Here is a 12,161-nt window from a genome sequence, read left to right as displayed (position 1 = left end):
TGCTATCTTATTATTCTGCGACAGAGCCCCAGCTATTGCTCTTAATTGTATGTAAGCGATTTTCATTCAATAAAATAGATAGTTCCATGTGCCATTTATTAGGCTGTGGCTATCTGCAAGTATCAAGGCCACTTTGACTATCCACCTTTGCATGAAAAAGCACGTAACTTCACTGTTACACTGTACGCCCACAGTCTCATTTATCTGCTTATTCCCTTAGCGAACTGTAAATCTTAGGCTGCGAATCGCCTGGGACGAGGACTGCCACAGCAACTAATATAATGCTGTTTTGATCCCTGACTTAAGTAGTAAAGGTATTTTAATGGAAGAAGTAGTAGGAACAGTCATTCAGGACTTTTTTTAAAGAGTTTGAAATTAAAATATACCTAAACAGATACTCTCACATACAGAGTGCCTCACGGTTTATTTTACAGCATGTAAATTCCTCGTAACATTGCATCCAGAAAGCCTGTAGTTCTAAAAATAATTGAGAGAGTTTTCTGGGCATAAAATAACTAGTATTTTTGTACAGCCAATTACCTGTTCCAAGGCTATAACAGAATTGCAGGGACGTTACAAAAGCTTTACCAAATCAATTCTTTAAGTGATTTCATCACATAACACCTACCAATCTGGGCCTACTCTGCAGTTTTCCCTCAAAACTCAACATCTGGGTCTAACTACTCAAAAGCGGATCACTTGATAGTTACACTGCTAGCTTCACATTCAGGCACCTGCCTTCAGTTCTCTCTTAGCACAGACCTTCCAAGTGAATTTGATGGAAAACATGTAAGTGTTCGAGTCCAGAAGAGTCTGAGGGCTGGAAATCATAGTTTCATCAAGGTGCCTCCTCACAGAACTGAGATTTGGTAGCAACATGGTTTGTCACACTCCCTTCTTTGGCATTTCCTATTAATCAGTGCAGGTAGCTCCTCTAGGTGAGGAGCTGACTGGTGAGGCTCTTCCTCCTGGGTGCGTAGGCTACACAGGAAGCTTTGGCTTAAGGCTCTGGAAATACCTTAGCTGTGAAGAGCACACAAATGAAGCAACACGGTCTCAAACACATATCTTACATAACCTGCCTTCTAATCCCTCCCTGTTTCCGAAAAGTTGAGATAACAGCACTTTGGTCCTTTCCAAAGGTGGTGGGTACCGACGGTTGAAGGTGCTCAAATATTTTGGCAATGGAGACTGTGCAAGAACTCCAAATAGGTTTAAAATGCTTAATAAGGAGAAGACTCTCACGGCAGAACAGATCTCCTCACAGTGACAAACCACAAGGAAGAAACATGTCCTGGTACCTTGCTACAGCAAGTTTATAAGGAAGAATGTTGTGATTTTACATATTGACAACCTCTTATAACACAAAACCCCAAACATTACAACGTGAGATACATATAAAAATGTGAAGCATAGTATACTGTCCGTAATGCAGATCTTTTTATAAAAGAGGAAAACCACTAAGATGTAAATAACTAAACAACACTCTTGCTGAGTGATTCAGGAGATAAAGTATAGCAAATTAAGGCAAACACTGCTATCCATGAGAACATAAGTACGGAGCACTAGAATTTCTCTTTCATTGGTCCTCATCATAAATTCAATTTTTTAAATACTGTCAGAACTCGTTAATAAAATCAAGACGACAAGTTAATTTCAGTACATGGTGAATTGCTTCTTCTAGTCAAGGTTTCAGGTGAATTAACTCTGGCAGTTTCATCCACATCTCATTCACTTAACATTAACACTAGTAGGTCTTACATCCTTTTTTCATTTCATTCCCTGCTTCCTGCTTCTCTTCCCTGAAAGCTCATTCACCTGGAAACAAGCTAATAGAAGTTCACATATAAAATGTAAAGTTGAGAGAAACTTACTCCAGCAATCTGGTGTGATTGAGCTGATGGGAGGGAGGCATACGGCAGCAACTGAAGGTAATCACCTTCCTTCCAGAATTGTCATCACCTAGTGAACAAAACAGTTAGTAAAGACAACGCTCATTTACTTATGCAGTGGGACCGCAGTGATCTGAAGGAATGGCTTGTACCTTCTGATATTTGGGGCTACCTCTGTATCTCCCATCGTTACTCAAAACACACTGTGAAACTTCACTATCAAATCACATGTTGCCTACAGAAAGCAATCTGGCCACCGCTGCGATGAAATGAAGCAGCTGCTGGGCAAGTGAGGAAGCTCAGCTGAGAAAGTCATGTTCAAAGGTGGTTAGTAGTGCTCAGCTCCTGAGAGGGAACATTTAAGTCCTGCAGCATTCATTCATGGAAGAAAACAGGCCTACTTTCCCTAGAAGTCTTGGAAGTGGCATGTTTTCAAACTCTTCATGTCTTATTTCCACAATTTATAAGAACACTGCTATGCCTACAAGCACTTTGGGCATCTGCTTTGTCACACACTGAAGTCAAAATTTTTTAACCATCTTAAGCTTTCTCAGACACTCTTTTCCAAAGTACTGCTACATTCGGATGCCATTTAAAACACACAAGCAAGGCATACACCTATGCTTTTCATAACCTGAAGATCTCCAAGTGTCCATCCCTTAGTCCCTCTAGAAGAGCATATATTGCTGCACTCAAGTTCATTTACTCTTTGACTCATGACGGCTTCACCCACACTGCCTGTATAGACAAGGTTTGTGTTCATGCCATGCCCACCCCACACCCAAGTTCCACTATCTGGAAAGCCAGGTGCAGAGGTTAAGTCATGCTCGTACTGAAGGTAACTCAGCAGTGAAGACCGTGAGGTGTAAAGATTTTAACATATATCGACATGAAAGATATCATTCCTTTTAAAGCAATACAGAGACATCCCAGAAAATGTTTAGACTGAATTCATAGTTGAGACATTCTTGGTCTAATTTCAATGTTCAAACTAAATGATATTTAATACTTACCTCTATTGCCACTAAAACATCAAAGTTTTGATATCAGTAGTACAATAAAGTTAAGAATTGGGGTTTTTTTAGATATTCTTTATAGTTCTGTTGTTCCCCTTTCATCCCTAATTACGTAAGTAGCTGTAATGAATAAACAAATTAAAAAAGTAGTAAAATGGGCGAAGTTAAATCTGCAATGGAGTCTCTCCATGAATAAGTAAAATCATATGAGCATTTAGAAGTGGTCTGAGGCTGGTCTACCCAGTTTTCATTTCATTCATGAGCATTTCTATGAAAACTGGGTAGACCAGCCTCAGACCACTTCTTAAGCTGTTCTAATTTGTATTACTGATGTTGGTTCAAATTACTTGATCTGAACAAACAGAACACTTCCCAGATTTGCAAACACACATTTTCCATGAAAACCCACCACTGACAGTAATATGCTTTCCTTCATTCAACTCAGGAAGAGGCGGCTGTCCTCACCTGACAGATTCCACACTAAAAAAAAAATCCTGTATTTGCTTTGTCCGGTTCCTACCTGGTTGTGCTCAACAGTACTTACAGAGGTCATGATGGGACAGCATGTATTTAAACCTATTCCATTTTAGGTGTAGAAGGAGAAAAGGGAGGAAAGAGGTGACAGTAACGCTCAGTGACTTTTCACATATGAACATGGAGACATCTTCTGCACTATCAGTTCCTGTGTTATCACCAGGAACTGTACCACATAATCCTTCCATTGATTTGTTGAGCTCTATCTTAAAAACCAGTTAGGTTTTTACTGTTTCTTGCTCCTCCTGCTCACTGCTTTGACAACTAGCAACCTGCTTTCTCAATTCCAGTCTAAAAGTCATAGCAAATTTGTACCAATTTGTTTGTGTGACAATGACATCACTCAGCTGAAGCAGCACTTCTCCTTCAGTACTATTTACCATTCCGAAGGACTCTCTAGACAATAATCATATCCCCTCTCAGCCTGTATTTTACTGCTTGTAAACAGGTTAGATCTTCTATCTCTTCCCCAACCTAGCTATCCTCTACCCTGCTCCAGTCTGAACGCATCTTTCCTAAACACAGGTGACAAGAGGTAGATAATAAATTGCAGATGAACATCATATACAGGACTTAAAAAGACTTCCTAATAATATCAACATCATTGTCATTACTGAAAACCAAATGAAGTATTAATTTAGTTTGACAGCTATAACTGGATTATCTCTGATGGCCACCCCGCTCTTATTTCACAGAAGATCACTTCTCTCTTTTTTTATTTATACAACCAAAGAACCTTTTGCTATTTGCTTTAACATCCTTCAAAGATCTAACTCAGCTTGAATTTTGGTAATTATCACTTTAGTCCTGTAGCTTTGACTTCCAAAACATAGCTTTCTCTGCTGGCTGGTTCTTTCTTCCTGTTCTTTTCTGGCTGACTGCTTATTTTTATTATCTTTCTTAAAGGTGTTTTTTCATCCCACAAGGCCTGGTGTCCCTTCCCACATTAAAAATAGATTCTGACTCCTGGGTTAAATAAGGTGCTGGAGCACCACTAAAGGAAGAATACGCACAATAACACAATTACACGCGCTCAGGTATGTCTGCATATTGTTCTTAAAAATAACTTCATGAAATAAATTGTGGTCAGTTTAAGTGTCTTATTTGATATTCTCAGAGTACTTATAAAGGTATTATAATGTGACATGCATTAATATGAACGATGTACTAAAATTAAATTAAAACATAAATAAAAGATTGTTCTCTAAATCATTACTTGTTTGTGAAAAAATTGCTGTGTTACAATGCACTGTAGAATATTTTATTTGTTAGAGACAATCATTTTTATGAGCAAAATAAATCTAAGAAAGGTTTCCAGTTAAATTACTAAATGAGTCACTAATTGCTACCGTTGGTCACATTCGACTACTTGAATTAAAAACCAGAAAAAAAGAACCAGCTTTATAAAAGACTGCAAACAGATACACTTAGAACATAAATAAACATATTGCCCAGTTTCAATAATGGGAAAACTGAGGCAAAGAAACCTTCTCAGAATGACCAGCAGAGCACCTCGTTCTCCCACCCCGCACTGCCACACAGGCAACGAGAGCAAACCAGAAAAGGTGACCAAGGACCTCAGCTGCGTGAGAAACTGAACAAAGCAGTGCCAGCTTCCCATTAGTGATGACTGTTAATGAAAGGAAGGAGGTTGTTCTTTCTTCATAGGCATCAACAATGTTTTGAACAACATCAAATTTTAACATTACACATGAAGTGCTGATCCAAACAGAAGCAGGCTTCCCTTGCCCTCCACCTGAAGGGCTGTGACTCAGCACCCTAGGAAATTCCCATTGCATTTGCTTCCCAGTCGGACACAGTTTGAATCCCATAACCTTGAGGATAGAATTTTTACCCAAACACGTGAAAGCGCAGTTTGAAGGGTAAAGTGGGAAGTGGCAATTACCTGCACGTTCAAAGCAAAGTGTAACTTGGAAGTATGCTGATTTTAAATCAGCACAGAGTATATTTTTATCCCACAAAACCCGTATTTCCCTACTACTTGGACTTAAACAAGCAAGCTAGAATTGAAAGATGCCTCATTCTCTGCAGGGGACAAACCAAAAAAGAAGTGCAATTTCAGCTTTGCTCCTTGATGTTTTGCTTTCAGGTCAAAAACGTAGTTTCATCTTAACCTAGTTTATTCCACAGTCTAATGTCACTAAACACTTTCAGATGAAAGCTGGTAACTTCTTCTGCCCTCCCTGGAAAATGTGCTCCTCTTTCCTCCTGTATCTTTCTGCACTGGTTTTGAGCTCTTAATATTCAGGAGGCATTCCCAAAGACTGTGTGCCTTAACTGCTTGGGCACTCCGACTCCTCTAGCCACCTACCCACACCTTTTTAGAAGTCCCTGGCTCAGATTCTGCCCTCATGCACACAAAGGTCCGACAGACTTCTCTGGCCCATGGGCAGGAGGCTCCTGCCTTTGGATCAGGCACTTGCTACAGTGCAGACGCATTCCTGGGCAGCCTCCGGATTATCAGCTGCGCTGGCGGCAGAGCCGCTCCTGGGAGCCCCGCACGGCCACGCCAGCCTCCTCCCCTGTGCTCGGTGAGTGAAGAGGGGTGTGCAGCGCACACTGTCCAGAATGAGATTTATGGGCGTTAAAATACAAGCTATTTGCTGGGGTTTGATTTGTCTGGATTTCACTGAAACAGACATGAATCACTTTTGATATCAAACTTTGCAGCAGAAAAAAAAAGTTACAGTAAGACACAGGGTAGGGCAAGTGGGAAAGGGGACTTTTCTACTTTTTAATTAAGAATTTGGATGGCACAGCACTTCCTAACTGCTTCTTGCAAATGAAAAGTTTTTTTCTAATGATACAGCTCATTCCAATTTCCAAATGAGATCTTTTGAATGCTGTAATTTTAGCATGACTTTTCAAGAGCTTTTGTTCTGATGATACTAAACATTACTATTTTATAAGTGAAAAGTGAAATATCATTTTACTTCACTGAAGGTTGTCATCATCACGTTACAGCAAAGCGAGATCCTCAAGTCAACAGAAGTTTTGCCATTGGTTTCAACAGGAGTAGAAGCAGGGTCAAACTCCAGGGGACTTGCCACAACAATGAAAACACTTGCTCACATATTTGTTTCTTTCACAGAATTTAACCTAGAGAAAATGAGCCTAAACCTCAATTACACTATGTTAAATGTCAAGACAAACTGTGCTTCCAAGCCTCCTTCTACTCTCTACGACTCAGGGAAATACGGGGTTGCAAAAAAGCCATCATGAAACTTCTGTGTTTTGCCTAGGCTGAGTAATGGAGAGTAAATACACCCAGAACTAATCCACAATGGGTCTCTGCCCACCCATAATGGCAAACTTCTTAGTCAGTTAAGAAACACATAGCCAAGATAACATAGCTGAGTCTCAATGTTAGCAGGAGAAGCTTATACGTTTAGCTGCAGAGATCTGAGTCGTCTTTCTCCTGGCGTTGACCACCTTGGCTGATCATATGAAAATACATTACGATGGATATTAGACAGCTTAAAGATGAAGTATTAAAATATCCATTGTAATGTCTATCCTTTGGGACAGAAACCAGATCCACCAAGGAAATATGGAGAATGACACCAACTCTAAATTCCAAGAGTCAACTCATTTTGATTTCAGAAAATTGCCTTTTTGTGTTCATTCCTCTGGATTCCACTCATGTCCACCTGTTTATTTAGAAACCAACTTTCTGTGAGAGGATTGCACCTGTACAGCACCTGGCTAATTCTGGAAAGTGCTAAAATTGCAATTAAAATCAAGTACATGCTCAGGTCTCTTTCTAAATAGGAATGACTATAAGTGAACATTCAGGAGATTTCCTACATCGGGAACCTTGTTCACCCCCCATCAAAGATTCCTCCATGAGCAATTTTTCTTTTAAATTTTGTCTAAGAAAAAGACTTTGCCATAGCACATTTTTTTCAGATCAGCTGAAAGCAAAAGGACAGCTTACTTTTTAATATAATTAATTACTTACATTTCATTTGTACTCCTCTTAAAGTAGGTAAAATAAGTTGAAATAAGGGTGAGTTAAAGCCATTCCTGAAGCTAACCACTCTAATGTCAGTACAGTTCTATCTGGCTGACTCTCTGGACTAGAACAATGCTCTAGTCTTAAAAGGTGCACTGAAGATCAAAACTGCTTTCAGTGATGCAAAACTAAGTATTTTGATAATTCACAGAAAGCATAAAAGAAAATTTAAGGAAAGCAAAGAAAAAGCAGAATAGTCAAACAGAAAGGGAATATAATTTACATTTACTTGGTAAAGGGGACATAGTGCTAGGCTTTTCTTTTTAATAAGGTATATTCAGGTATAGAATGACTTGTGGTATATTGTCATGATGCCCAAACCTAAAATTGAGTTCACATTCACATTTGAATTTGGCACTTTGAGCTATCATTTATTTTAGCCTGTTGCTCTGCTAAATTATGTTTAAAGCGGACCTGTTATATTTTCTCAGATTCAACAAGAAAGCACATCCATATATTTTGATGTAATTAACTCAGCTTTGTCTTTAAAAAAGACCCTATAACTTACAGTCTGGCGTTCAAAGAGAGGAATGAGGTAAATAAGGATTATTCCTTTCACATTCTGAGAAGAAAATAGTTGGAGAAAGAAGCAAGAGGAAAACTGGTGCAGAAATTGGAAAACCCAAGTTCAACTCCTGCCTAAAGAATTTGAACCCATGCTTCTATCACTCAGGCAAGTTCCCTCTTCACTAGAGCAGGACATACTTTTCATTGATATCAACCTTTATTTTGGAGCTCCTCTCATAGCAATTGAGAGAAAAACACGACAACACCCAAATGGTTAGGACACGCATTGTAAAGTGCAAAGCCCACATTAAAATCTGCTCTTGTGCTGCAAATAGGTTACAAACCAGAGCCTTCAGCTTCCTCCTTGAAAAGTGCCCAAGTCTTAGGTCTCTCCAGTTGATTTGTTGTTTTCCCCAAAAGGGAACTCATGAAATAATGTCAGAGATACTGATTTCAGGAATACCCTTTGGAAATAAAAAAAATGAACAAAGTAAATCTTTTAAGAAAAAAAAAATAATCTTTAAATCCAGTTCTTTCCTGTGGCACTGCAATTTACAGACCACAGATTTGCTCCTGAAGGTATTGCAAGAAGTAGCAAAGCTGTCACTGAGATGGACTGAAAATTATCAGGACTTGTGTCTTAGGCTTATCAGGTAATTCACTACAGTTTCTCCTTACATGTTACAAAAACTAAACTACAACTTTACCTTTCACAGTCTAATCTACATAATACTATTCTAATCAGTTTCTAATGCACTGGTTCAAAATCAGAAAGAGGCATGAAATCAACTGGATCTTGAGGAAAAACATGGACAGTCTCTACAAAGACACAGGCTGGATACCTGAAATCTTTAAATATAACTAGAAAAGCAATAAAAGGCTAAGAAGGGAAATACAGATTTAAAATTATGATGGACTTTGATCCATTAAAAAGTTTTGTTTAACACATAAAAGGATGTCACTGGCAGTTAATGAAAACCAAGCATCAGAGTCCTGCTAAATAAGCACATATTCAAAAAAAGGTACTGCAAAAAGTTGCCAGCAATCATATTATAGAAGCAAACTATAGAAAATAAGGAAGCTTGATGCATCATATATGCTTATATGTCCCTTCCTTTTTGCCACAAAGAAAAATAATCTTCAGTTTCTTTTTAGGCAACGGATTGAAATTTCTCCTTCAAAGTAGAAATAAAAAGAACCAGCACTGCAGCACTGATCCATTTACATATGCTTAGAGTAGTCAGCTGCACACTGGTATTTGTGACACAAATCAGTCTGTAATTAATAAACAATTATTAAAGCTTACATCTTTTTAAAATGTCCTCTACTCTTATTTAATTAACTGTATTTTCACACTGTAAGAATACAACTCAAAAAATCTCCTTTGCATATAGTCAAAGTTATTGTTATGGAAAGCAGGTGTAAGTCATTTTAATTTGTGAGAAGCAAGAAAGAATTTCAGATTTTTTTTAAATTAACTGTTGGAAACTAGATCACTGTAAGAGACGGATAAATTACTGCAAATATTTTCACCTAAATTCTTTCTTTTACTTCAATCACTTCAAACAATACATCTCATTGTCTTTCAATCACAGAATTAAAACTGAAGGAACAGCTTTCAGAATTGCTTTAAAACAGCCATTCCAAACACTGAAATTATATTTTGTCTTATTCAAAGAGATTAAAACCATTACAAACTAGGTACAAATCATTTAATAATTATTTGTTTCAAAAGGGACTGGCCTTTGCAAGATGGGAAGGAGATCTGAAGAGCTCATCCTTTCTTCACTTGAATCTAAATCCAGAAAACATTCAAACCTGACTCCATGCCAATTAACACTGGGGATAGGGAGGCCTCGTTTTGTGGAGGTGAAGCATGTCTTCGGATCATACTTCACCTTCCCTGTGTTCTGCATTCATGTGCACACCTCTGCGTTCTCCTCTTACATCCCACTATCAGAGCGGCTTCGGAGGGTGCAGGCTGCCGTCTCAAGCACGGCTCCAGGCTTGTTCTTAGCATTTAAATTGTCCAGTAGACTTGCAAAACCCCATTATATATTTCTGACTGAAATGGCAGCTAAAGTCACTCTTTTCTGAGCTTAAACAAGGGCTAGGGGACTTTTTTTCCCTACAAAAGACTGCAGTATTAAGGACAAAACCACCAGAGATAATCCAACATTCCAGCCAAGATTCATCTTGTGAATACCTCCAGTTGCTCCAGTGAATTTATACCAGGAGTATACCTAAAGTTTGGACTTTATTCCAAGCAAACACTGATACAGAACAAGTTCCAAGATTAAACTATGGAAGCTACAGGTAGGTGTCTCTAAAAAACACCGTGGCTTTCACTCCACTATATTGAAGCACGGTCCCTTTCTGTAACACAGGAATAAGGCATATGCATAACATGAAGCCAGGCGGGACTACTCAGGAAGGGGCAGGCTGGTTATCATTCTGTCCCTACCATATGTTCTCTGTTTTACCATCAGTAAAAGCATGACTTTTTAAAAGGAGCTGTTCCAGTATATTTCATCTTCCCATTCCCCCGTTTTTGAGTTCCCCCACCATTTTAACTTTTCCGAGTCAAATGACAGAGTCTTCCGAGACTATGAAAGTCACAGTTTTTGTTTGCCTTGGTAGTAAGTAAACTTCTATTTATTTGTTTATTTAAATCAGCAGGGAATGTCTTAGTAAGTTCTCCTTGGCTGGCCAATAAGATTGCCAACTTGTCCCCTTTTCCCACAATACAGAGGGATGGAGAAGAAGAGTTTAGTCTAAGCACGGACTCAGGAGTTTCAGCTCGTCACCTGGCAGCTCTGCCTGTAGCTGCAAAAAAGACGATGGTTCCTCCAAGGAAAATAAACACACAAGGACCTTTTAGAATTAACACCAGCTAAAACAGACAAATATCAAGTGCTTCTGACCTCCAGGGCAGCTTTGAGTGAATGAAGAATGAGGAGCAACAACAAACATTTTAGTAAATAGTTGTGCATGATTAAAGGTGAAGCAGTAAATGCCCATCAGAATTTGATACCGAGTATACCAGCAGGAGAAACAAACTCTTGAAGATCTCTTTTAAAGCATTATTATGTAGCACTGCCTAATACAGCAGATGGGAGAGGTTCTTAGGTGGACAGTTATAGTGACTCTGGGGTATCCAGTGTGTCTGTTAACACATTTATTTCACACTTTGTCAGTTTGACTTCAATGGTTTCATTAATAACTTTTCTATCTTGGTATTGCCCCCATCCCAAAACTGGTGCTTGGGTGAGAAACGTCCTAGTGGGTTAGCAGGCAGTAGCTCCTGAATCGCAAGAATGTGAAGCTGTTATTCCCTTGTTTATGGATTTGAGTCGTATGTTAGGGGGTTAGTTTTGAAGAAGGTAAAAGGTAATTATTACCCTGCGTACAAGTAGCTTCAAGAAGAGAAGTTACTACAGGTAAATTTCTCCTCCCACTATAGTCAGAAGTCAAATTACCACGGATTTCACTGCCCCTAGTCGATCATACCTTACTAGGAGACTGGTTTGGCTAAAGTTCATATTCACCTGGATGATACCCTGTTTATGGCTCGAATTCAGGAAGGTACATATGCACAACCTGAGTTCATCGTCTTCCTGAAAAATCATAATCTAGGCTCACTGAAGTATGAGGTACAAAAAGTGTGCACAATATAATCTTAGACTTCATTAGCATGAGCAGTGTTAAATACTGCTATTTGTTTCTTATTGTATACATTTCTTTAGCTCAGGATTGTGACTATTAATGTGATTTTAACAAGCACATTGGTGCCAAAAATAAGCCAAAAGGAAAACAATATGCAATGCATACTTTAAAGAGGTGCTTTTATATCATAAATATGCCTGCCTGTCTTATATGTTGCCAGAATGTTTTAAAAATAAATAAATGTAAACATTAAATGATCCAATATTCAAATATGCTATGTACCCAGCTTTTCTCCATGTCACAACAGAAACTCAGGTGATAAATGCAGTTAACATTTACATCAACAGTTTCCTTTCTGCCTTTTATTAGTTTTTATACAGTAACTCATATCTCTTCACAGTTGCACGCCCTTCCCAGGGCAAACTAGAAAAATGATTACGTGTGGCTACACAACACTTCAGGTTATTCAGGAAACAAAACAGCTTATCACAAATAAAGCACAGATCTGTT

The 12,161-nt window shown here is 38.6% G+C and overlaps 1 protein-coding gene across 5 annotated transcripts in view; it reads right to left on the bottom strand.

Moving 5' to 3' along the window:
• ARHGAP8 (Rho GTPase activating protein 8) overlaps positions 1-12,161 on the bottom strand; it is an 86,245-nt gene that overhangs the window by 45,826 nt on the left and 28,258 nt on the right. For 4 of the 5 annotated variants that reach the window (XM_087766340.1, XM_087766339.1, XM_087766341.1 and 1 more), the window contains exon 4: positions 1,875-1,962. In XM_087766340.1, the coding sequence (XP_087622466.1) occupies positions 1,875-1,962 (88 nt within the window). Of the gene's footprint in view, positions 1-1,874; positions 1,963-8,329; positions 8,443-12,161 lie in introns of those variants that run through there. The other variant, XM_087766343.1, reaches the window with a different exon arrangement.

Source organism: Nipponia nippon, unplaced genomic scaffold (genome assembly GCF_047370975.1).
Source record: "Nipponia nippon isolate SJK-2023a ecotype South Korea unplaced genomic scaffold, ASM4737097v1 scaffold_3, whole genome shotgun sequence".
NCBI lineage: Eukaryota > Metazoa > Chordata > Aves > Pelecaniformes > Threskiornithidae > Nipponia > Nipponia nippon.
The sequence above is the reverse complement of the archived record's forward strand: the minus strand, read 5'-3'. Positions and strand labels throughout refer to the sequence as shown.